Source organism: Argentina silus, assembly GCF_951799395.1.
Source record: "Argentina silus genome assembly, chromosome: 12".
Classification (NCBI taxonomy): Eukaryota; Metazoa; Chordata; class Actinopteri; order Argentiniformes; family Argentinidae; genus Argentina; species Argentina silus.
This window is the reverse complement of record NC_139666.1, coordinates 14,293,768-14,321,627: the sequence shown is the minus strand read 5'-3', so window position 1 is coordinate 14,321,627 and position 27,860 is coordinate 14,293,768. Positions and strand designations below refer to the sequence as shown.

Genomic DNA, 27,860 nt, shown 5'->3' with positions numbered 1-27,860 from the left:
ACCATCCACCCGCTGGTCTGGCACATGTTCTTCCACCCCTGTCTTATTATAACCACATTGTATGTCTATTCCCAACTCAGCTTCATAGGGGGCAGTGGCACAGTAACCTGGGTACAGTATGTATTGTGTAGTGTTGGATGTGTGCTTGGTGAGTGTTGGAGCAGAGTCACAGTGCACAGGGCCAGCCCAAACATCCCCCATCACCAGGCTGGAAAAACAGGAATAGGAGTCACCAGCGATTGCACAACTAGCGAGTAGATATTTCTGGGCTTAAAAGATCAGGAACTGCCTCCTGTAACTCTAAACTCAGAAAACAAAGCCCTTCCATCTTTACAGACAACTTGTCATTTTCAAAGCTTAGACAAAGGTAATATCACATCAAAAACACTCACTGTTATTAGATGGTCATCATCACGTCACACAGTAAGCCTGTTATTAAGTCATTATGACTTTGCTGTTACATTGTAGGATCATTGTAGGATTTTGCCATGGCAGTTTCAGTATCTTTACAGTGTGAATTGACAGTGACTGACTCCCTAGGCTCTCTCAGATCCCTCTGTCACATCAGTCTGACCACAGGCATGCTCTGTGGATAGCAAGAGACCCCAATACCTCCACACAAGGCTTATCTTCACATGGGATCTGCAGAAGAGACACACACTGCCCATATACCAGAGAAACCTCACAGAGGAAGTCTCGCAACAATCGCTGAGCAGCACAGGGTAGCTCTGCCTTTTCTCCACAGGAAAACCCCTACTGCAGTCTGGCTTCACTGAGTCCCAATCGGGTGACACGTGAGAGCCAAGAGTAGGACACATCTTTTTAAAAAGATCTTTTTGTATCAATATATTTTCATTCAGCCTTTTTGTATATCATTGCAATCAGATTTACTAGACCCCATTATCTAGATCCCATAGATAAGACACATGTGACTACAGTGCAACTGATTCAAAACCATCCAATGCTAGATCTATTCACCATGAACAATAGACACACACTGTCAGTACTAAAGCAAGCACCCACAGACTTGATAATACTTTATACTAGCCATTGTTTGATTGCTTAGCAACATACTGCAGTCGGCTAGGTTTGCAGTAGCCATTGAAGCTACAAGTGAGGACAATTCTATACTTTCCCTTCAGCTAAATTCAACCCCTCACCTCGTCAGAACCTCTGATATTTTAGCCAGACTGGCTACCACCTTTTGCTTTGACAGTTGTGGTCGACCGCTTTCTCATGGGCTGTACTTTAATCCTGAACACTATGTCTTCAGAGTCACGACTGGTAAAGCTACACTGATAAGGGTTCTAATTCAGAGAAGTGGAAAGGACAAGTTGCCCCTGTGGCTGATTCACACTCCGACCACACACACCGTCTTAGATTGGCTAACTGAGGCAGAGGCCATCGCACAAGTCTCTGGGACCACATTTGCCGCCTCTCAGTTTCAGGAAGTTGAACACTAATTGGTGTTCATCAGCGTAAGCTCAGTGCAGTTTGTACTCCCTTTGATTTCATACTTGAAAACACTGCAAGAAGATGTCACTGATCTTAAATCTGAAATAGTCTTGAAATATATTATATATATCTTGTATATATTGACTACAAGTAAATAAAGTATTAAGAGTAACAAACCCAACTTCCCTACGTGCTAATGGAGGCCCAGGCAGAGTTTCAATGCTCCAGTGTTTAAGATGTGAGTCAAACATACTGTATAGATATGATCTGCAGAGGATGAATTTGTGATGCTACCGTCCCCCTTACATAACTTTGATTTATGTGATGTGTGTGTGTGTGTGTGTGTGTGTGTGTGTGTGTGTGTGTGTGTGTGTGTGTTATGAGGGGGTGATATGCTGATCTGACATTTACACAGTCCAACAGTCACTAGAACCTGTTTATAGATAAAATAAAATAAAAAGACACCATAACTGTATTGAATCACACCTGACAACCAGACCATTAAAATCAATACTTTAATAGAGAAAAGCCCATGCCTTATAAACATACAATATGCTATTTACAGCACATAATTCTTCATTTAAATGTCATGGATTCTGTAGCAACATAGATTTTGGTCATATCCCAGTATTCCTTCAGGTCCATTTGTTTGAAACATCACCAAATTCAAAGTTGTGCCCAATGGAGTAACATCACAAGTTAGGATTTTGAGACTGTATTGATAAAGAAATCTGTCAAGAAATACAAAAGTACATAGAAGGCAAATACCTGAGAACCCCCTATATACTGTAATGAGATATGTTACGGGTACACAGTGCAATAGCACAAAGTACTATATAGTGCCAAAATATACACAGTAATATATATTACTTATATAAAAATACACTGCAACCCTCTCTTTACCAGCTTGTTGGTTAGCACTTATTAGGAATAAAATAAAAACAAACATGTCATTTTCATAAAACTATTTCTATTTTACATTTCCAAAGAAAAATAGAATTCCAACACACTCTTTCAGTATAAAAAATGCACCACAATTTAGAGCGTCACTAATGTCTCTTCAAGTATGCTCTCTTCATGGAGTCTTTCAACTGTGGATTCTGTCAATAATCTCACTTTTTTGTGTTGTGTTCACATAGACTTTAGCCTGCAGATATATTTACAAATATGGTTCAATGTTTTATCATTATCACTCTTCAACAAGGGAGTACTTACAGAGGTAAGACAGCTTGTACTGTATTTACAAGACAGCTGCAATAGCAAAACACTTCATGAGCTATGAGTGCATACCAAAAGGGCCTCTCCATACACAGCACCGCGTGCCAGTAAAAAGCCAGATAATGCAATTTCACTGTGTGCTATCAAAATTACTCTCACTTTCACAGAGAACAATCATATTTATTTCCAGTGCACTTGTGTAAGTTTGAATCTCCCTCAAAAGCCTAATCTTGATGTTCACACTATTTCCCTCAATTGGGAAACAATTCCAGCATGCAGTAGTACGTATAATATAAGAGGAATTCAGCACATTACATTACGCAAAACGAGTACAGAGAAGAGGGCTTCAGGTAAAAAAAACAACCTGTAAATAGTTGAACCATTTAGCAAACATAAAGCTGATCTGACTGATAAGTTTCAGATAATGTAGACACATTAAAACCCCTCTGAGGCAGAGGTTTGAATCAGTCAGCTACCCAAAAGGCCACTGAACAGCCTGACTGGGTACCAGACATACATAAAAGAAGCCATACCGGAGAGTAATAAGCAGTAAACATGACATTTCCAATGTACCTGGACATGGAGCACAGTAACAGTTTCTACAATTAAAAAATATAACACATACTGCCTCTACATCCATAATCTCCTAAATATAGTAAGCCTACAGCGACTTGCTGTGAGAAGTTTGCTACAGATTGAATGACTGATTGTTTTCTGAACATAATTTGTCCTTCATGCTTGCTTTGTTGAGAAAAACAAATAGATAGACACATATTCATTACAAGGTACAACAATAGGCAAATGCAGGCACATTAGAATACCTTTAGTTAGAGATATTTTGTTGGATTACTGTACATACCATGATAGGAACAAATAATTCAAAAGAATAATGCATTGAAGGGATGAAGAATAATTACAATTGTCAAAAAAGTGTAAACAAATTCCAGTGCCAATACTTGACATTAACAGTAAGCTGTTGCAATAGGAGTACATTCCTCTCACTGAAGTATCTGTCCATGCCACTGTCCTGTACGTAAACAGAAAAGAGCTGCCGCTTTGATCAGGATTAGGTCTTACACAACAAAAACAGGATAAGGAGCCTACGAGATGAGCTCCACCTGAGTCTGGCCACACTGTGCTGTATGTTAGACCATTGTAACAGACATGTGTCCAACATTTATTAAAATATGACACAGGCTGCATAATCAACAGTGCAACAGTGAAATTACATATTTTGCCAGCAAAATCGTATATGAAAAGCAGCATTTACATTAAGCCTTATGCAGTTCCTGTCCAAGTGCCATATCATCATCAGTTTCCCTCCACTCTCTACTCTGAACAGACTCTGAGTTCACCCTACTGTCCACCACACTGCTATCTGTCCAACACAACCAATGCTTCAGCTTAAAGTGCATAGCCTACAGTATTTTACTGAGCTGGATCCTTTCCGCAGCATATACCGTGAAGTATTGACATGGTGCCTGGAGAAAGCTGGGTGTTTACCATAAAACACGGGGGTGGTGTGTGTGAGCTGGAGATATTAAGTACTATCATTTAACTATCTAGGAAAGGAGTGGCTTACTGCTTCCTCTCTATACCCAAAGCTTAAGACCTCAAGTGCAAGAACAATTGGTGGTTTGCAGTGCTAGTACTCTATGAAGTGCCATGAAACCGATAAGGTTATACTGTAGTTGCAGAAAAGGTCACTCTTTAATGTGACAACATGACGCCTGTGCAGATCACATGAATACGACATACAATAAGATGCAGAGAGGATGGTCTGATACAGAGGAACCCAGTCCCACACTACGACAGGAAAGACACATACGAAACACCAGTGGTGCACAGTAGGACTGTCCAATATCCTACTATGCATGTTTGGCTATATGGAAACTACACAGCATGCTACCAGTCATGCCACATTCCTTCAATATCCTGGTTCAGCACAGTTGGGTATACTATACAACGGGGGTAAACACATGGAAATGAGTTGAATATGGCATATCAAAACTGAATAACTGGAAAACAATAGCAGCATAGCTGAAAGGGAAATTAAATACAAAAGTGGTCAATATGGTGCAAATCAACCCATCATTTTCAATTAGCCTCTGGGAAATGTTCATCATTTATTTTGGTCTTTACGTAATGTTTTTGTTTGGTTTTGTGATGGGGGACGCCTCAAAGAGTAGAGCCCTTATATGGTTTGTCTGTGTGATAGAAAAGCAATAGAAAAGTACAATAGCCTTTAGGGAAAATAATACAGCAAGAAAGGGGTGATAACATCTACAGTATAACTACTCACAGTAATAGCTGCTCTGTTACAACCTCAGAGACAATATGTCTGGCTGTACTTTTTCATTTTTCATTTTTTTCCCCCGACAAGTAATCACCTAACTTCAGATATATACATCCCAACCGCATAATCTTCAAAATGGCTTTTTTAAAAATGAAAATGTGTATTTGGCCCAGACCTTCATATATTTGTTCTGAATGATAGCAAGTAGCTAGCATGCTACAAATGTTGTTTTTCTTGTGGTTATTTCTGTTGACCAAACTACTTTCCCTGTTTTTATTTTTGATCCTCTACTGAAAGGTGTGTTCTCCACGGACTATGTGTGAGGAGAACTCGTAGCGGTCCTTGCTGCGGTGGCCACAGATGTTACACTCCAGTGGGTCTCTGTAGCCGTGGCAACCCATGTGGATGGTGTACATGACATGGTCCAGGAAGAGAACACGGCAGTGCTCACACTGGAACACTCTGACCTCCTGCCCCTCACGCCCAAACACACGCACCCCATCCCTGCTCATGGGCCGCTCTGCCCCCCCTCGAGCCACCTCCGCTGTCACCCCTACTGCCTCAGGCCCCCGCCCCTCATCCCTGCTGTAGGCCGAGCTGGGCCGAGGCCTGAGGTGGGGGTTGTTGCTGTGGTAACCCATCCTCTCCTGCGGGCTGCTGCGAGCGGAGTCGGAGTCCAGGCCGCTGTTGCAAGGGGACTCTTCCCGGCCAGCTTGGGGTTGCTTGTGCCTAGGGAGGGTGATAGGGCCATTGGAGACTGTGGGGAAGTCAGGGGGAGGTGGGGGCAGGGGCGGGGCCTCGCGGCTGCCTGGTTGTTCCAAGTGGTGGCCAAGGGGGTAGACATGGTGGAAGAGGGGGTTGACCATGGGCACCACCTCAGCCAAGGAGTGGGGCGGGTGGTGCCCCTGGTGGACCATGGGCCGCAGGGTGTCAGAGCCCAAGTAGGAGATGGCGTTGTTGATGGCCTGGTCCATCATGTGAGCCTGCATCATCTCAGCCTCCTTCTCATACTTCAGATTCATCTCATAGCTCAGCTCAGGGTAACTATAGCGTGACATCTTCTCACCTGCAAAGAGCATGCACACCACTTTAAGACTCACATATGACAAACTCTCAGTAAGTGAAAATGTCCACTTAAATCATACAACTTGAAACCATGTAGGTCCCATATCCACCACAGAGTATAGAATAGATAATTGTACAGTTTATGATGTGTATCAGTTTTTTAAGATATTGTGAAATACTCTAATTAGGAGAAAGTGAATTAGTCAATCAATAGCTAAACTGTATGAATACGAACATAAGCACTCTAACTGTTCCACTTTTTAACGAGCCGGCAAACTCAAAGTACAAATAATTTTTTGCATGTATATTTTCTCTGATGGCTGCAGGTATTTAATGGTGGAAAGCCCCATTTGAGTGCACTGTTTAACCCCTACAAAACATGGATGCGGTGAGATGTTTTGCTCCCCTCTAGCTCGATAAGAGCAATGGCAAAGCTACAGGTGTACCAAACCACAAAGTCAAAAACATTTCCTTGTCTCTCTCATCCGCTCTCTGTCTCTTGCTCAATCTCTTCCTCTCAATCTAATAGTGTGGTAAATAACACTTAATAAACAATCCTTTTTCAGTACTAATAATTGCTTAATGAATACATTTCTAGTCAGACATACAGTAGGTCAATAATAGTTGTACTACACTACAATACTTACTAATAAAATTTGACACATATTGAACTTACATTATCCTTTATTTCTGACACATGATGTGTAATTAATTACAGGTTTTAAGAAAAGAAGGAGCAATATGCACTGTGGATATACAATTTATATGAGTAAACTGTAGCCTCCAGTAACCTGTTATATACAAATAAACAAATAAACAAAAGCATGATCCATTGCCCATTATAATTGCAATAATTGTAACTATTGATGCTTGTTGTTTAATACCGTAAACACAATCATGGTGCTCCCGAGGTAGTGATGCTTACCCACAAACTTCTGAGGGGTTGTGCTCTTTCTCTTGCCCAGGTTACTCTGCAGTCTCTCAATGACGGGCGGTCGATCAAAGGTTGCCATGGCGGCGGCCCCTGCCAGAGGCCTCTGCTCTTTGGGGACCTCACCTGGAAGGTCAGGGAGAGTGGGTGGGTGTGTGTGGGTGGTACACCACAGGGCAGTGAGAAAACACACTCATAGCTAACAATTCCTATTTCTGTATTGACTGTCATGTCAAGAGAGCAGCTTCTTTAGCAACCCATTCTTTTGATTCGCATCCAGGGTTAGATACTGCTAGAGTAGGTCAAAGTCACTTACCTGGGTAAGGTCCAGTGTTAGAGGTGGTATCCATGCCAACACTGCGTAGGTAGTTGTGGCAGCGCTCCTTATGCTCCTCTAATGATGTACGCTGTTTGTAGCTCCGGCCACAGTAGTTACACTTGTGTGGTTTACCCACTAGATGTGACATGACATCAAAGGAATAAAAAGTATTAATATCATTCACCAACTCGCAGACAGAGAGAAGGTGGGTACAGTCCAAACACTTTTGAGATGACACAACTAGATGTGAAATCTGTAGAAGCCTGTCGTACATAGAGCAGGGAAGCCATAAACTAGAACAGGCCACTGAGCTCATGGAGTCATAGTTCCACTACTAGTGTGATCCCACACATCCATTGCCAACCAGACAGAGACGATGTGGGCGTGATACACAAAGACTTGCACATGTCTGCTATTCATACGCCCTGGAACATATGTACAACTCTTCCGGGAGCACACCCACCTACAACTGGCCTGCTCTATAGACAAAAACGTTTACATTTAAAAAAAAAAAATCAGCATCCCGTAGTGGTAGGAAAGAAACTCCAACGTTGGACCAAAATATTGTGTGTGTTTCTGTTCAGCAGCTGGAGGTGGGGAGTGATTCATGGTGCAGGTTCCATTCAGACTGGGTACATGCTGGGGCGACCGAGCCCAGAGGGAGGGACGGAGGGAAGAGGACGGTACAGTAAACAGTAAACCGCATCCATCCATCCATCCATCCATCCATCCATCCATCCATCCATCCATCCATCCATCCATCCATCCATCCACTGATCCATTGATCCATCCACCGATCCATTGATCCATTGATCCATCCATCCATCCATCCATCCATCCATCCATCCATCCATCCATCCATCCATCCCCCCATTCATTAAATCCTCTATTTGTTGATTCATTCATTAACAATGATGCCATGTGGCAGGCGAACCCAAGGAGGATACTACTGAACAGCAAGACACACAATAGTCATCTGTAGTGTTCTGAAACCCTTTAGTATGAATCACAAAGGGACATAAACAGATACACAGTACACAGGCCAGACAACATCCACACTGTGACCCAGACACTGTACCAAGACATGTGTGATTCACGTGAGAAAGTGCACAAGTTGTGATGTGACCCCTTTTACTGAGAACAGTGATCCCAAAACATGTTTCGGTCGGAGGTATGAAAGTCTATGAAAGTGAGACACAGACATGTCAGTAACATTTCACATGTGGAACTCGTGAGAAATGATTGAGCTAATATGGGTGTGAGAGAGATGGAAGAGAGCCATGACATGAGTTGGTTTGTATTCACTCAATCGGTTTGAAAAAATCCATCGAGTGTCGCTCATTGAGATCACTTATCATCCAAAGTCATTTACTTGGCTATAAAGCTAAGAACATTTGCAGATATTTACAATAGGAATCTTACATAAAAAACACTACAACAATTAACCAATTATAATTATTTTTTTCCAAATTAAATCAAATTGTCCTGCCTATGGCTTTTGAATAAAGATAACATTTGCTTTGCTTAACCACGTCTGAAAATTGTTAGATCGTAAAATATAACCTCATTGTCATAGACCACTTTTTGAGTCATTAATGTGGAACGATTATTATAGGTTATCTGTCTGTAATCTTGTGGTCTGTGAATGTCAATTGAATTTGACACGGGGTTCAGGGTTTATGAGTAAGACAAGATGACAAAACAGTGATGGTTTCAATATTTTTGATATGTGGGTGTATGAAGTACCAGTATTAGCATCAGGACGGAGAATGTAGTAGAATAGTATTAGAGGTAGTAGGTGTTTTTCATATATACAGTACTTTATCTACAAGACATCACAATGGAAATGTCTGCTCCAATGATCACAGCCACAGCACCTGCAAACTGTCGACTGTGGCATTGGGCAGTCACACTTTCATTTTGGAATAGGCAACACACATTAAGACAGAGCACACACGCACGCACACACGCGCACACGCACGCACGCACACAACACACACACACACACACACACACACACACACACACACACACACACACACACACACACACACACACACACACACACACACACACACACAATAGCACTACTCATTTGTAAACCCACCCCCACATGGCCTTTTGCAGATGTTGGATGCATCACTAAAATCCCACTTTCAGCAGCTATTCTTGGTAATGCAAATGCTTTAAGAACTGCATTCAGACTCACTTGGTTGCATCCACTTGGGTGATAAACAGGAACTTCTGATCTGTAATATCAAATGAAAGGACCTCTCTCTCCCTCTCTCTCTTTCTTCTTTATATCTTAGTCTCTAACTTCCCTCTCTCTGTACTACCCCTGTTTCCTGGGCAGCATGCATACCATGTGTCTCCCAGGTGCCAGGGGGCAGGAGGAGAGGAGAAGAGGCCTTTCAAGTGGTGCCCTTTACGTCAGACAACGTCACTCTAGCCAACTCCCTATGCCACAGCAGAGTTCCTGACATTCCACTGGAAGTCAGGTTGATGGGCAGAGGAGAGGCATACTGCACAGCTACAGCTACAGTACAACATTGCAGAGGAAACTACACCTCATTTCACCCTATGTACTGATTGGGGAGGCTGAAGAATTAATTTAGCCTTGCAAAACAGGAAGTGAAAAAGACAAAAAGGTCCAGAGAGAGAGAGAGAGAGAGAGAGAGAGAGAGAGAGAGAGAGAGAGAGAGAGAGAGAGAGAGAGAGAGAGAGAGAGAGAGAGAGAGAGAGAGAGAGAGAGAGAGAGAGAGAGAGAGAGATGAGTTGGACCCTGAAAGATTAGCATGTGAGCAACATCTAAGAGGGCAGGGGATGAGAGATGAGGGTATTGTCTGACCCTGATCTCAAAGGCAGGGGGAGTACACAGCGTGTGATGCTCAGATAGGAAAGTGGGTTACAGTTAGAGAGCAGTGCCTCTCTGGGGTGATGCTCTCCATATGTCTACAGAGAGAGAGAGTGAGCTAGCTGAGCGGGTTAGGAACAGCATGCCCTTGGTGTGACTAACCACAGCACTCACAGGGCTGCCTGCAACAAAGAAAGCCCCATAGCTGCATCCATCCAACAATGAAAGGCAGGGTTAGGCACGTGAAGGGACTGATACTCAGTCTTGACGTAAATATAGATAGATACAGAGTCAAACCAGGGCATGCTTTCAGTCAAACAGAGACAGCCCTATAACAACACAATATTATGGCCATAGAGAGTGACATAAAGAGTGATACTGTATCTCCATAGCTAAACACATTGCAACTTAGGGGTGACCAAAAGAAAGTTCTGCAGATAACGCAGGCATAGACCAATGGAAATAGGAGAGTAAAGGAGTCTAGGCTTAGATGTGAGAGAGTGCCATTATGGGGGATCAGGAGGAGGATGTACAGTGTCTGACCTGAGTGTGTGCGCAGGTGGCCGGTGAGTGCGTCACGTCGGCGGCAGGCGTAGTTGCAGAAGGGGCACTTGAAGGGCTTCTCGCCCGTGTGCAGCTTGACGTGTCTCAGAAGGTTTCCCTTCTGCGTGAAGGAGACACCACACTGGTTGCACTGGAATGGTCTTTCACCTGAGGGGGACACAGAAAGTCAAGGCTGTTGTCGAACAAATTCCATCTTTAAATGACAACATTAAATAAAACACACAATCGCCACAGACCTGCAGCTACTCTACCCAAGAGCAAGAAACTGTCTGGACCGTTAAAGTAACCAAGCCTTAGCAGAGACTAAAATAAACGGTGCGATTTCAGTGGGGAGACAAAATGCAGCATGTGGTTAGATGTAGTACATTCATACTAACACATTGTGAACTAAACCCCTACTGTTGTCACCCTGTGCCATTTATATCTGCTAGTGTCTGGAGTGTGGTGATGATGAGGTGTCAGATCTCCACCCTAGTAATAGCACACTCCTATCTGTGCTGCATCACAGGCTCTCTCACCACACAACAGGTAGGCAGGCAGGCTCATCGAGTGTGTTTCCATCCCTCACCAGGCCCTGAGGTAAGGCCATAGGTCACATGCTTTTCCACACACCAGTAAGAAGGTGATAGCTAAGTTTAGCGTGGCTAGCTGTCGTCGCCTAGTCAGACGGTTTACAGAGAAATACACAACAGGGATGTTTCACATTTACATTTTGGACATTTAAGCAGACACTTTTCTCCAAAGCGACTTACGAAGTACATTCGTCTAAAGTAAGCGAATCATCTATACGTCAGTCATCGTAAGCAAACATCTATGCTAGGACCAGGTGCCATTGGCAGTCACAATGCGAGAAGAAGGAAGGATAATTATTATAATTATTATAATTATTATAATTATTATAATTTTTTATTTTATTTTTTTATTAACAGTAGAGAAACTGTACAGAGGGGTAGTGGGGGTGTCGAGGTCTTTAGGAAGGACAGTCAAGATGTAGCCTGAAGAGATGGGTCTTCAGTCTATGGCGGAAGATTGGTAGTGACTCTGCAGTCCTGACAGCAGTGGGAAGCTCGTTCCACCACCGGGGAGACAATGACAAGCCATGACTGGAAAGCCATGACTGAACAGTGCGACCGCTGCATCCTCGTAGAGGCGGCGGTGCCAGATGCCCAGCCGAAGTGGAAGAACGGAGTGATTGGGCAGGGGTTTGGGGGCTGACCATTGCTTGCAAAGAGGGAGGGGCTGTGATATGTTTATTTCATTTTCACAACGACCTATTAGTAGACCAGAGGTACTGCACATTTCTTTCCAGCTTTACCAGAGATGATTGTATTCTGTATCTTGTTTGCCTGGTTCCCAAGTAGTGCAGTAATCTAGTCTCGAAAGGCACATTTTGATCTGCTGCCGTTTGGAAACGTGATCCTGATGCTCTGACGACCAAAGCAAAGTAATAGCATCAGGAAACAGGTTGCGGGGGATTCCTAGGATATTTTCCCTGATAATGATTCCAAGGCTGAACTATTGTCTTGTACAAAACAACAGGGCTCTCCACACCCACAAAACAGAGAAACAACTCTCACATGAATTCAAATGACTGAAACAATTAATGGAATACTGGTAGGAAAATACACAGTAATAGTAATATCCATTAAAGTGTAAATATAATAAAAGGGGTTATTGTTTTGTTTCAGTATTCTAAAAGTTATGCTTGATGTAGCCTATGTTCTATAACAATCTTAACACCAGAAAGCAAACTGGGTAATTACAATTTAGTAACATACAGTGTAGGAGATTTGAGTCAGATTGAGAGGATATGTGAGGAAAGGACTATTGAACAATATTTACCATTGGGCAGTTGACTTCCTGAATCGGCTGTCTCAACTGTCCCAGCTACCCCATCTTGTAGGTTGTTTGGGCTGTCAATCATGGGCTCCTCCAATCCAGATCCCTCTTCCCCGCTTTGGCCCATCTCCTCTGGTACTGTGCTCATCTTGTCCCCTTCGTCTTCCACTCCTCCTTCCTGTTTGATTGTACGTTCTATACGAGATATTTAAAGTAAGTAATCAAAGTGCAGGGTTGGAGTGAATGACCTGTGGAATTGGGATTGTGTTTCCCTTTGAGTATCTAACTTGATTGGCGAAACAGGTTAAATAGTTGTACTAAAACTCTCAGGTGCTAACCCTCTCAAAGCATAGTTGCTCCAAATGTGGCTATCAGACCCAGTGGGGACACAGCACACGTTATGGATGTTATGTACAAAAAAAGGTTATGTACAGAAACACAGCTCTACTCCCAGTATAAGTGGACTGTGTGATGTGCTGCCAACATTTGAGATTTGTGGAGAAATTAAAAACAGGCTGGTCTTGTTCCCGTCCCTGGGGAGTAGGGGAGTGTCCTGGCCAGGTGTTCAGCCCCTGTGGGTTTCCAGTTGACTGGCGGTGGGAGACTGGGTGGATGGGGGGCGGGGGCTCTGACTAAAGGCGGGAATTTCTCTTACTGGGTTTGCCACAACACTCTCAATATCTATCACCAGACAGTAGGGGGGCTGACAATACACCATGAAGACAGAATGTGCACACACACAGACACACATTAGACACACACACACACAAACACACACACACACAGTCATATAGACATGGCCCAGATTCTCCTCCAGCCTGGCTTTGATAACTATTTTGAGAGTCACCAGATACACATACAGTACATAATATAGGGGAGACCGGGATCAATTATAACACCCTGCTTTTTTCAATCAAAAACAAGCTAGAGAGATAACACTGATTATGCACACACTCAGTGTTCTCTCCCTCTCTAACAAAAATCAAGCAAATCTCTCACCCCCTTCTGCATTTGTCCACAAACATAGTTTTAGAGGTATGAAAGTAACTTTTTTGATTTAAAGTATTTTTCTTCTGCTGTCCTAGATTCAGACCCAGGAAGACAGACAGGGGACTGGCCCTAACGATACTTGAGAGTGCAGCAGAGCAAATCTGAACCAGCACATGTATGAGACGTGTATGCACAAAGTCATTATATTTTGGGACCATATTAATGGACTGATGAGAATATATATATATATATATATATATTTATATATTATTCTGCTTTAACACTAGTCTTCCCAAACGGACGTCCACGGACATTATGTGACATTATAATAAAATAACTCTGGCCTAGTGAAACCCATGCCCTCCTCCTTCCCTGACTTTTCTTAAATGTCTGTGTTTAACATAATAGCGTTGTTACAATTTCAAAATCATAGAAGCATTGGAATCTGGAAGCATTTTCATGACCTGAGGCGCGATTAACACCTGCTCTCAAAAGGCGCTCCATCACTGTAACTTTTACCCTCATCATAGTGAATCTGAAACTGACCTTACAGTTATGAATGGCTTACCCGTAATGGGTCGCACATATAAACAGAAAGTATTTGCATGATCAATGCGTGATTACATGTGAACAAAAGCCAGCGCGCACCCAGCCTCTGAAGAAGAGACACCCGTATGTTGAAAAACACTACGTTTTTTCTTTCAGTCTATTTAGACCTTGTTTTCATGCATCCTATGATATCTCAGGCTACAGTATGTGTGTCTGCGTAAAGGCCGGTGATGTTGAAACTGAAAGTCATGATGTGGATAATGGACATATGAACATTGGAACATGAACATATTACTATAACAGTTATTTGCATGATCAAAGCAATTAGATGTGAACAGAAGCCCGCACAGCACACACCCAGCCTGCCAAGAACAGACATGTGCCCTTCATCACACCCGTATTTCGAAATATAGGATTATAACATTTGTTTTACTCAAGCCATCATTTTGTCTCTTAGAGCCACCGTATTTCCACCACCTGTCTGTGTATGTAGGCTACAGTAGCCTACAGTATTGTATGTGTGTCTGATTGATAAGGGAACCCTGATTGCAGACATTTGGAACACTTTTGTGAGTAACTGGATTGCTTGTTATAAGCCATGACACAACATTAATATTGGTTTTTAATGTGGTTTACATGGAGTGGAGCATAAGAGACGATGGATTTGTCTGTGCACGTAGCCACTGAAAGAAGAAGTGTTTGTGTCCACTTTTACTAACTTTTGCAAATGACTGGGGTATAGACCTTCTTGCAAATATGTATAATCATACGTCATTACATGTGATTATTGCTTCAGATTACTGCTCTGTTTCACTTCTATATAGCGTTAAATTGATGCTTCACATTTGACTGCAGGTTATTGCTTCTTTACATGACGCTATGTACAGTTACACCAACTATGTCCGTCAATATGTTGTATTAAATATGTAAGCTCTTTAAAATACAAAATGTAATATTCTAACAGAACCAGTTCATAATTTTGAATGGCATTGATCTAATGATTACACTGTTACATGAACATCAATAAATGGAGGTCTCCAGAGTCTGGGTACTCTGGGTACTTTAATTTGTATTGAGGGCCCGGGGCTTCTAGTAGACTGTATGGTTCATGATACAATGTTAATTGATTTCTTACATCATTAGACCACACAACCCTCTGTTTTAAAGGTGTTACATTTGCCACTGCATACTGTTACAAATGCCCCTGCTCAAGGGGGCAAATAACATCAGAATTGTTTAAGTAAAGACTATTAATGGTATGAGTGATTAGTAGACAGATGTACATTTCTATTACAAACAAATTTGTATTCCTCCGCAGATACGTGGTATACAAGTGGAATGACACTGCTGATGTCTGGGTGTATGTGACCCTTCATGTTTGAGGTCTACATGTTTGAGGTCCAGTTGTCTAACAACAGGTGGTTATTGACAGCAATAGCTACCTCTGCTATGACATAGCAGTCTTTAGCATAATATTGCGCCTTCTATCACAGAACCTATCACAGAAGCTGTATCCTGGCAACATCATGCAGATCTAAAAATTTTCCATTTATTTGTAGCTTTTTCTTCTAGGCGTGAGGTACACATGAAGTGTTCACTGTGGTCACAGCTGGTTGAACTTGAAACGGTTGCCGAGACAACGGGTTCCTGCATCCAGACAAACTACTGTATAAAGACAAAGAACCTCCAAAAGTATGTTGGTTCATGTTACCAAGGGGGACAATGCATCAAAGCTAACAAAAAAGTGCTATGATAAGCAAACCTGATCATGGATAGTTGAGAGGAATGTGGCCCCATACCTAGCTGTGTATGAACACTTGTGAGAGGGACTTGCAGAGGAGAGCATAGTTTAAATAACACCAGGGTCAGAGTTCGTACAGCACTCAGACTAATAGTGGCCAACAGAGGGGGCCGACCATAAGGCGTTGTGCCTGTAGAATGTATAAAACTGACAGTCAGCATGCATATCCAAGACAATATATCAAACATTGTCATTGTACATTTTATCAAATGTATTCAAGATCAAAGTTCTAAGTTAGTAAGGAAGAGTAGTTTTTGTTTTATTTTCCAGTGTAACACTGTCACACATGCTTTTCAGGGGTGATTTACAATAAAACCACATTTCAGTGTTAGGTTACAACAGTGTCTCAGCCAAGTCATGTTAGGCAACCTCTGGGACGCAGGCCATATCTGTGTGAACCATCTCCCTCTGGGACTGAACCCTGAGTCTCTCTGTCTTTAACCTGGTGTGCGCCTGTGGAAAGCAGCTTCCCTTTTCTCATTCAGCAACCTCATGATGATATGTCCCAAGCCAATCAGAAAAAAAAGCCCTGAGCTTCAGCTCTTCCTTTTTTTTGGTTTATTTAGGGTAAGAGAACTATGCAAGACTTATTCCCTCAGATACATTACAAGGTGACCTTTTTCGAAAAATATCACTCAAATCCTAACTTTGGTGACAAGTAAACCAGATCTACCTGATTCTGACTGAATGTGATTGTGACTGTTAGGAACGGTAAGGTGTGATAAGCAGTTTACACTTTATTAAGCCTTATACTGTTCAACACCAGTGTGTCACTAGATCACTATAAATGCATTACTGATGCATTATCAACAGGTGGTTCATAGATAGTGTTTCTCAGGGTTATAGTTATAGTACTGTAGCTAAGCATGTGTGGATGTGTTGAGTCACCACTCACCACTGGGGGAGTTAGGACCCTGAGGCCTCTGCCCGTTGGTTGTGTTTGACGACAGGTCCTCCAACATTCTCGAGTTCTCCTTCCTGGGAGAGCAGTCACCGTTACCTGGGAGACAGACAGCAACATGAGAGCTGGGAACATGGCTCTTCTCTGCTCTGTACAGTATACATGTCACACCTACATCTCTCCAAACATTCTAACACACGCACAAAGGCTTTGAGAGGTGTCAATTCTAGCAATCATCCCATCTCAAAAAAGTCTCAAGTTCATGAGAAATATGAACAATCATTTCATGGTTTATTTCACCCATTATTCATTTCACCCTTTAAAGGGTCAATCTGGGATTGGTACAGTACAATAGTTCACAAGCTTAGTTCAACTGTCTTACATCATCAGAATCCAAAATATAATTTTGTTTAAATGCAAACTTGCAATACGCTATGAAAGTCTTGTATGTCACAAACTGCAGAATGTAAACAAAACTGGAGCCATTCCTCATTTTTGGAGACAGGAGTCATCGTTATGACGCTAGCAAAATAGTATTACCTTCCAGTTTAGTAAACCTTGGGCCAAATAAGAACATATTTACCATTGGTTAGTAACTGTTTAGATTTACTTTTGCTAGCAATCATAATGCTGACGTCTGTCTCCAAAAATGACTCCAGTTTTGTTTACATTCTGCAGTTTATGACGCACAGACTTTCATATCGTATTGGTTTTATTTTGATCTTGTGTAAAGTCAGTCCTTGCATGGTCAGCACATCCATAGCTCTGTCTATGCATTTGAGAGTGGTTACATTACCTCAGCCCCATCCCTCAGCTGATTACCCCAAAAGGTGGCAGGGAGAATGCTTTGTTACTGTTTGAATCTCAGATTTCCCCTTTAAACAATGGCACTCTTTGCAGGACAGTGTCCCCAATCACTGCGCTGGGCTATCGGGACGAATCCTCAAACACAACTTCCAGCAGTCAACAGATTCTCCCATCCAACCAACCAGGCCCAACACAGCTTAGCTTCAGGAGGTAGCCAGCATCGGGATATAAAAGGGTATGGCTACTGGCCACTGTGTGTGTGTGTGTGTGTGTGTGTGTGTGTGTGTGTGTGTGTGAGCCTTATGTCCTCCTGATGCAGATCAGATTGCGTCCTCTCAGCACCCTCTGCACAGGCAAGGCCATGGATAGCTCTGTGTCCACTCAGAGGGAGAGCTACCCAATCCCTTATCCCGTTACACTCCGGCCCCATTAGAGCCACTCCAACAATGCCTCACCAACACCAGAGCACCCGCACTGACCTAAGTGTCAAATCCCACAGGAACGAGAGAGAAGCCTGCTCTTCACCAGCTGCCATTGATTTCCCAGCATAGCTACTGATCATTTAGAAACACTGGAAAGTACCTGAGATGTCTTGAGAATACCCACATAATAGTCTTCTTGATACCTCTTCAACTAGACTTCATCATATCGTACATAACATTTTCAAGAGGATCCTCACTGCATTTCATCTCTGCAAAAGATTGCTGTCTACGATTTCTGTGCGTATAAGATAAGTGCTCGTCTTTTATCTGGTAGTGTTCCATTGTTGTGTTGGCAGGTGACTGAGGCACGCTGGGAGATGCAGTCCATGACACAATCCCTGGGCCTTGTCTCCGGTTGCACACGCCGGGGTTGGAGGAAATCTCAGGTGACCGATGGCTATCCCTTGGCAATGCTGTGGTAGAGACAGCCAGCCAGGACTGGCCCAGATTTGTCATGACGGATTTTCCATTACTGTAGTATGTGCTGACGGCTGCCAAGCAGCCTTTGGAGGTGCTCAGCTCAGGTAAACTAACAGTATTGCGGTGAAGAGATACAGTAGTACTAGTAGAACCTGAACAGGTACAGTAGTGTATACTGCACTCATATAACCTTCCAGGAGGGCTCCAGAACATCCTCAGACATGTTGATACAGTATGAGGTGATGTGTTGCTCAAGCTGAATAACAAAAAAACTCACTGAAATTCTCACAATGACCTCAGAGTTATGAACTGTTTCTTGTCATTGTATGTTGTGTACTTACATATATATATACAAAATAAATGTAGTACAAAAACACACACTGTAACTGGGGTGACACACCCTGACTGTTCAGATACAGTCTAGATGCTTGCTAGATACAGTCATACAGTATGTCCTACGCACTCACTTGTTTACCATCTTCCAGTGATTTAACCATGTGAATGGATCATAGTGAAAAAATGCCACTCATTACCAACGTAGAGTGGTGTATGCTGGGAACCTGTGGGCCCAGTGAAGAGACCACAAGAGTGACCTCAGTAGTGTCTGGGGCTGCCAACAGACACACGCACGCATGCACGCACGCACGCGCACGCGCACGCACACACACACACACACACACACACACACACACACACACACACACACACACACACACACACACACACACACACACACACAGTCAGTCTGCTGAGTCAGAATCAGAGCTTTGATTCACACCACTCATTTACTGAGTCAATACTGTATGAACTGCACCATATCATCAGCATCAGGCACATCATCAGGCTGGGAAGACAATCTGAGTAACACATCAGAGAAAGATTATTCCATGTGTTGGCGAGTGGAAAGTAAAAAAAATTGAAGATAAGCAAATCAAAAATGTTTTACCAAATTGTACCAAAAGCCAGTACTAACGAAGTGAGTCACAGACACTGGAATGACAGAAACTTAAAACAAGAGTCCAGGAGGTGTACAGGATTATTTCCCTTGAAAACACAGAGCACTCAGTCGTGGCATGTTGGATATACACAGGTAGGAGGAAGGATCTGGTTTTTCCTGTCAAGCCCTGCACCTCCAGACCATCCCTCCACAGAGAGATAGAGAGAGAAAAAGAGAGAGGGAGAGAGAGAGAGAGAGAGAGAGAGAGAGAGAGAGAGAGAGAGGGCAAGAGAGGGCTTACCTTTAAAAATTCAGAGAGTCATATACTTCAAATATAGGCTATATAGTATATTTATCCGGGGTGTGAATAGAATACAGAGGACACTATCCTACCCAACCATCATCTATATTCAACCTATCCCAAAAAGTGGTTCTGCACCTGCAAGAGTTGCCAAAATAATGATTATCAGCCTGTTCCATCTGAGGGAATCTGTGGGACGGAGAGTAGATGTTATAGTACCACTGTGCACCTGGTACAGTCCCACCCTACAGATAACAAATCTCTTGGGCAGCCAAGAGCAGTTTGCCACAGCTTAGGCTTCACCTCATACTTCTCCCCGCATCATAGCTGTGCTAATAATTGTAACACACACTCAAACATCTTACTGCTTTGGAAATGACTAAATCAATACATACATTATGTAATCAATAGACCCACAAATTGCCACAAATGATAGAGACGGTTAGACAAGAGTGCAAGTGCCTGTTACATTACAACAAGAATGTTGCCACAACGTCTTCACAATTATTCTCAGATGTGGGAAGCAATTCCCTGCTGAATCACTTCAACAGAATTGGCCCACAACAAACAAAGGAGAAGGGACAAGGGGCACCTCCTTCTCCTAGCCATCTGCACTGACTCTGCACTGCTCTGCCCCTTCTCCACCTACAGAGTGTTCTTGGAGGCCTAGTCCTGGGGGGAGTAGAAAGTCCCCTCTGATGTCATGAGACCTACCTCTGTATGGATACAGTTACCCTACAGGCATGATGCAGGGGTGCAGAGAAGGCACTTAGATAGAGCCTGCCCATAGGAAAACAGAAAAGGGCAATGAAGAGGCACAACGTGTGTATCCAGCATCCGCTACATGAAACAGGATGTTGCTACAGCATCTTTTCATGAGTTTTGAGAGCTGATGCTCTGAGGGAAAATCCCAGGCTTTGTTTACAATCTTACTAGTGGTGAGTGTAAAATGTAAACGATCATCAATGTTACCATCTCTGCTAGAGCAAACCACCTGGCTGCAACATGGTTTCACCACAATATCCAAATGAAATTGTGCCATCCAAATGTAACATGTACAAATTCACAAATACATTAACAAATTAAAAATAGAATCTAAATATTGACTTTATATATGTATATCTATGCTTTATCAAGGTAATGGAAGTTGGATTTCTTATATGCAATGGCTTAGTTCATCCACTCACATGGCCATGTCCTGACATTAGACACAAGTCCTAAACGATATTTCAGCTATTCATGCATAGGTCATAACACTTGACTGAAGAGTTAACTTACGAGCACAGTAGCCATCTGTTCCTTTTGCTTCCATAGTTGGGGCTATGGGGGCTGTGGGGATCAAAGAGAGACATCTCTGTAAAACAATCTGTAAAACAGCATCGTATCTATACTAGTGGCCTATCATCTTTAGTGTTGCAAAAAAAAACAAAAAAAACATGTGCAAATAATGAGGTGGCAATGTTTGAACAAAACCTGCACATGGGTAAATCAATCAGTCAAACATGATGAGCAAATTAATCAAATAATCAATCTTGTAATGAATGATCATTTTGTGAAAAATGGGTTAGGGTTAGTTGCGTCATTTTATTATAAATGTTTATAGTTTTAATGAAATGTATTGCTTGCTTAATCAGACAATACTGTATCTATTTCCAGACCATTTAAGTGGAGTACAACTGAAGAGACCATAAGCACCAAGGGCCAAACCGTAATATGAGAACTGGGTACACATCTACATTTCTGTGTACATCAAAATCAAGTTGGAGCATCATTGCCAGATTATTATATCTGTTTACTCTATGGTTCAATGTTGTAATGCTGATGGTCAAGTTTGTAAATGGTTCTGTGCAACATGATTAAAAATGCATTCACTCATGACTGAAGGTTGCATTATTAGAGAAGTAATGAAGTCTGAATGAACTATAAATGTACATAGAGTGAGAACAGGCATGTTCCCGGTTCATGTAGTTTCAGGTCCTCTGAAAAAGACTAAAGGCTAAAATTAAATGTGTCTGTGAGAACAGAAGTGAGCTGCATATGACCACTGGCCAACCTGGTATGCACCATCAAGATATGGGGATGATGCTCGATTCCCATTTCAACTACATGTTCTAGTCTGACCCTTTTCGCCTTTCATGCCACTCTACCATTCAACCCGAGTACAGATTTGGAGAAACATGATTTTACTTTGAATGACAGATATCAACATTTTGGCAAATGTATTGTTCAATACCTATTTTGGCAAATGTATTGTTCAATACCTATTTTGGCAAATGTATTGTTCAATACCTACCTACCACTTCCTCCTTCATGATCACATATGACAATGGTTACATTCACAAGAATTATAAATCAAATGCACACTCACTTAAAGCATTTCACAGAGTATTTGACTTCTAGAAACCACCCTTGCCCCATAGTTGACAGTCACAACTGTCTGTAGCAACTTAATTGATAAATTAAATGTTCTTCAATAACTAGCTACGTATTACAATGAACATGTATACAATATCCTATAGGAGGAATGATGGTAGTAGACCTAATCTGTTACATCTATAACATCTACAAATGACCATAATACATGAATTATAAAAACATACAATCAATGATTTCACTCGTCTATTATACAGGGCACGTGTAAACAATGAATGTTTGTATAATTCATGTACTCTTTGGACTTAATATCTTAACACGATGCGTTTCATTCCCGGATATTCATTTTGAATATGAAATAGGCCTAGGCCTACTACAGTATTATTGTTATTAATTAATAATGTATTGAGTATTCTTCATTAATTGATTAATTAACTCTAAACTAGACTAAATAAAAACATATTTTCTTGACATTAACACATGTGTATAGGCTGCGTTTACTGTTGTAGGCTATATACTGTAGCGTAAGCGGACAAACGATAACACTTAGGCCTGATATAAAAAACACGCAATAGGTAGTTAGTTTCAATTAGCGTTAAGAGATTGTCTTTTTGACTCATCACTGTATGTTTCAATGTTAACATATTTGTTCGCGAAGGCTAAAGGGAAAGCCAAGTCTAAGAAGAATTGGCATTACCTACAGTATGGCCATATCCCCGGTGACACCTGTCTCAACAGCCCCCCCGCCGTGCACGTGGTTCACTCAGTTGACAGCCCAGGGTCGCCCTTCAGCAACGCCTATACGTTGGACTATTACAGGTGAAAACTAAATTCTGCATCAAAGGCAAGCCTTCTGTTTAAATGAATCATGAGTCATGTGATATTGTGATTGTTTTGCCATCGAATTTATCTATTGATAGGCTACCCCTGGCAAATGGTCGATCAATTGAAAAGTAGACCTAGGTAGAGAGAATGATTGAACTACCTGTAAAATAAAATGTTATTGAACGGAAACTCAGGACTGGTGAAAATGTTGGTACTATAGGTTAGCTAGGTTATTGTGCCTCTTATTCCCCATGTATTATTACTCAATGAAAACCCAGAGTTATTTTCACATCAGCATGACATACAGCTGGGATGTAGGCTATTATAAATTCATATGAATGATACCTATCAATGACCAGAGGAAGACAAACAGATCTTTAGTTTAGGCCTACCTTTCGTTGTCTCCCCTGTGCGAGTGCTTATCGATGATCTTCTCCTGGGGAAGATGTGGCAACCTCCCTCTAAAATGCAAATTGAATAATCTCACGATAATCTTTCTTTGGTATGTTTTTAGCCTACTTGGATTACAACCTATGATGGGGAAAAACGACATGCATTCATATCCTACCGTTTAAATAATAATTTAAAAAAAAAACAAGAGGAAAAACGAAATAAAGTGGCTGAGAATTCGCAGGTGAGCAATAACACGGAATGATCATGCACACAAAATGAGAAAAGTTAAGGAACAGCTATCTCTCCTCAAGTACGTCTGGTTACTTCCTCTGCAAACTCGTCAACTTTTCCACCTCAAGCGCGACCCCCGCACCTTCCCTAATATTCTACCATATTCGCACGTAGCCTATGAAGGATGCTTTGGATAGTGGACTCTAAACATATAGAGGTTCTGTATGTTGTGTGTTTACTACACTAGCAACAAAGACGGGAAGAGACGACAAGCTTGTAAATGAAAGAAAGAGAGGGATAAACTGGATCCACCGGTTCCTACGGAATTAGCCAAAGAAAATGAGCAGGGAGCAGCCTATTTCTGACGGAGGTGGGAATCGGAAAAAGACGAGATTGGTATTTAAAAGACAGCCTATTAGGTGAAGTTTACCTGAGTCATAGGACAACACTGCCGATCCATACTTGTCATCTCAGTGCAAGCCTGTCAGTTTATTCGTATGTGCCGGCACTTCACATAATCATGTAGGAAAAGCCTACAGCACGTCTCTCAATATGTGCTCGTTTAGTCTACTAACTACTGAATAATTACATTAAATCGGCTAAGTATTTTGCCTCAGAGAGACAGAGTGTCGCTCTTAATACTACGGTTAAAAACATGTTCATTAGGCTTCATAGGTTGTCACAGACGGAGTCCACCGTACTCCGCTTCAACAGGTTATCCGATCACCGTATCGTCGTGAGCTGTCTGGCATGTCATCTATCAGTGAGACGCACCTGTCTCGCTGGATGCAGTGCAGACGGCATGCGCCTCTGCTTTGCATCGCCTGATTCAATAGTCGGACGATGGGCATTTATCCAAGGACAGACTTCAGTCATCAAAATGTTCAATCATAATTGAAATGTAATCATAACTGCAGTTTTTCGTTCTTTATTGATTTACCTTAACAGCGCAGGAGATTACATAATCCCATCATCTATGCTTTGAAGTTACACATTTCACCCAATGGAATTTCTTTCTTGGAATACATTCTAATTTACAGTAGTTCCTCAGCAACAGTTAATCCGCCGTTTACTTCCTCCATCTTCGAAAGCAGAGCAGACAAACCGCCCGCGTTGCTATTCTGGGAACTTAACACAGAGAAACGGATCACTCGAAGCTTCATGCGTGAGCTCGGCAATCGATTACAGAAGTTCAGTGTATGTTTTATCAGTCTGAACAGTTATTAAATAGACTAAAGCAAGAAAATGAATATCTGATTATGTTTATGTACTGTAGGCTACCTAATGAACATAACAACAACAATAACGACAACATTGGTGATAGTACAACAGTAATGGCGGTAATACCACACCACTGGGAGTAATAGGTGATAGTAATGGTGATAATAATGATATGAATCATCTTTAAAAAAAAAAAAAATATTATATATATATATATTTTTTAAATATTTTTTTATTAATCTGATAATAAGTTGACATGACATATGTATTATTTTGGATCTGATTCTTTTGACTCAATTATGCCTAGCCATTTTTACAATGATATTGTCACAAATTGGGTAAGCACAATCCTAAACAGGTGACATTGTAAGAATACAGAAATAGATACTATTTTGATTCCAAAATAGATTAAGCCCTGTGGCTTGCAGGCCATCAGACATTTGTCCTCCTGTCCTGTCCCATCTTTTACATATTGTAAAAGCAACAGTCCCACAACACATTTGCTGATGCCTATAATTCACGCTGCCATGTGTAGGAATGTGGGTTGTATCAGAGCTAAAGTTAGGGCTAGGATTAGGGTTAGAGAAGGGCTAGGGTAAGGCCTAGGGTTAGGATTAGATTTTGGGTAAGGGTTAGGGGTGTTGTAGATAAATTACTGTTCTCTCTTGCTCCCTCCAGTGGTATAAAATAGTACTGATATACTTGGATTTGAGGGATGGACAGAGGAATATTGCAGAGGTGTTGTTGTCAATGCTGTGTTCTGCCCAAAACAATATTTAGTCAATAGTCTTGATGTCAATCTGGGAATGGATTAGTCAAGTGCAGATCTGTAGTTTATACATGTACATGTCATACAGCACATCTCAGAGGTTGTTTCCTTTACAAACATGTTATGTTTTTACTCACTACTTGATGAAGTGGTACAAACTTAATTGATGAATGACTTATTTATCAAGATGTTAACTCTTTCCCGATACAGAACATTTTAAGTCTTAATGAAAAAGCAATGAAAAGTTTCTCATTGCTGTGGGTGTTGCTCTTGGTGAATTTATCAGTAAAACCTGAAGCATGCATCAATTGAGAGCTATGCTAGTGTGGTACAATCCCATTTTCTTTTAAGAAAGTGAAAGCTATAAAACCTGAGAGAGCTCTGAAATTCATAATATGTTTTCATTTGGCATAACGTGGCTTTCCATTTCTGTAACAAATGAGAACTTCATTTTAGTCACCTTCATCAAGTGGTTAAACATTTCTCTCCGATTTTGCAGACATAAAGAAAATGTCAGTGATACTACACCTTACTGGTAATGGAACAATAAGAATAGAGTCATGTGAAGACACCACAAAAAAACATGAAACTCAAAGTAAAACATTTTCAAACTACAGTACAATATTTCATCATTCCATTTCTCTTCTAAATGTGTTGTTATACAAAGTTAATCTATACAGTGTACATGACATCAATGATAAACAACTCTACAGCCCTTCATAATGTATTTCAAAATAGTTTCTTCATCTACATACTGTACAGTATGATTGAAAAACAAATGTGTATTCGGTACTTCAAACATTACATTTTGTAGTAAATTGTGGAGCGGGTAAAATTCTGTATTTGATTTCTCATGTACAGTTAACTAATATTTTACATAATGTAAATTCAGCAGTTTGCCTTACTAAAGGTTTTCAGTGGTGAAGACCATTTTTCTCAATATGTTTCATGATTGGCATTTTACAGTAAAATTATCCTACAGTTCTTATCATGCTCATTCTTATTCACTTTATCTTCAAAGACAAGTAGAGACACAAACACTTACAGTACACGTTTTATGTTCAACTGTGTTGTACAGTGTTGCCAGGTAAGACATACCCCCTCAGAAAGTGTCTTCACAATGACAGTCACCTGCCCTATGTGTGAATGCAGAGGAAATTTCCACTGCTTCAGTGTAGTGTTTGAAGTGGGGGGGAAACCGTTACAATCCCCCAACCACCCTCAAACCCTCAAGCCTATCTGCCTCCCTCTCTCTCTCTCTCTCTCTCTCTCTCTCTCTCTCTCTCTCTCTCTCTCTAGTAGCTGTAAAGTGGGGACTCTATTTCACTTTTGTTTGGTTTTCATGTAGAAATTACTCAATTGTGTCGTTTATGATGATTAGTATGACTTTGTTCTCAAAGCTACCAGAAAAAGTTAACCATGTCAAATTTTAGCACTATTATATTTATCCAAAGTTACACAAGAAGCCCAATGTGATATCAACATGAAAGTAGGAGATACAGTCATTATCAATCATATACAGTCATTTGTATTATTAAAGGGGAGTCCATTCATATTTTAGGTCTCCGATGTTTTGTTTTTCTCGTCAAAATGTGTAAATCTGCATGATTGATCATTCCACAGTGAATATGTGTCTCATTTACTTTTTACAATAGCGGATGGTGTATAGTTTGATATAGTGAAGGCCTGCTCACTTCATCATTTCCTTAAGAAGTTGGAAAACTCCAAAAGAACTGGTAATCCTAAAGGGCATGAATGGAAGCATACTAGACTTTCAGTATATATGGTCCCAGCAGGAATCAAACCCACAACCTAAGCATTGTTAGTGCCATTCTCTACCAACTGAGCCACAGAGGACCACCATGTAAGCCCTATTGGTTACATGGAGTCCCTTCAGGTTACCTGGAAGCTAAACCTAAAATTGGTTACATAGAGTCCTTTACATCTCTCTCTCTCTCTCTCTCTCTCTCTCTCTCTCTCTCTCTCTCTCTCCCTCTCCCTCTCTGCTTTGTTCCAGATCGATTAAGTTGCTGTGTAGTTAAATGAACAGTCTTATAAATGCTGATGTATATGACATTGAGCGTCTTACAGTAAAAACCTGTAAAAAAAAAAAATGTTGACCATGTTGAAAAGGAACAGATCATTGTATTTGTCAGGGCAAAACTATCAATAGAATCCAAAAAGTTCAATAGCTTCTAACAATAACCCCTATCAGTCAGGCTTCAAGAAATATAAATGTTTCCATAATAAGTTTGACTGTACAATGTATTGTAATTGTATTGTATTTAATTAAGTTTAAAATCGTTTTAGATGGTTGAC

At 41.3% G+C, this 27,860-nt stretch overlaps 1 protein-coding gene across 3 annotated transcripts; it reads right to left on the bottom strand.

Annotated features, from left to right (window-relative positions):
- Positions 1-1,953: 1,953 nt before the first annotated feature.
- ikzf2 (IKAROS family zinc finger 2) lies at positions 1,954-24,632 on the bottom strand. Of its 3 annotated transcripts, none has more exons than XM_083682569.1 (9): positions 24,492-24,632; positions 23,320-23,388; positions 21,008-21,058; positions 16,777-16,881; positions 12,545-12,736; positions 10,682-10,849; positions 7,282-7,419; positions 6,960-7,091; positions 1,954-6,035 (listed from the first exon to the last, which is right to left on the bottom strand). In XM_083682569.1, exons 3-9 carry the CDS (start codon positions 21,039-21,041, stop codon positions 5,257-5,259), a joined length of 1,548 nt encoding a protein of 515 aa, XP_083538695.1. In that variant the 5' UTR covers positions 21,042-21,058; positions 23,320-23,388; positions 24,492-24,632; the 3' UTR covers positions 1,954-5,256. The 3 variants fall into 3 exon arrangements, with proteins under 3 accessions (XP_083538695.1, XP_083538696.1, XP_083538694.1); XM_083682570.1 differs by lacking the exon at positions 24,492-24,632 and adding an exon at positions 23,982-24,281; XM_083682568.1 differs by lacking the exon at positions 24,492-24,632 and adding an exon at positions 23,496-23,788.
- Between the last annotated feature and the right edge of the window lie 3,228 nt (positions 24,633-27,860).

Coding starts and splice junctions, on each gene's coding strand:
- ikzf2 (XM_083682568.1), bottom strand. CDS start 23,586: ATGATCATTCCGTGTTATTGCTCACCTGCGAATTCTCAGCCACTTTAT. Junction 7,092..7,281: donor TAACACTGGACCTTACCCAG/GTAAGTGACTTT, acceptor CTGACCTTCCAG/GTGAGGTCCCCAAAGAGCAG. Junction 6,036..6,959: donor AACCCCTCAGAAGTTTGTGG/GTAAGCATCACT, acceptor TGCTCTTTGCAG/GTGAGAAGATGTCACGCTAT.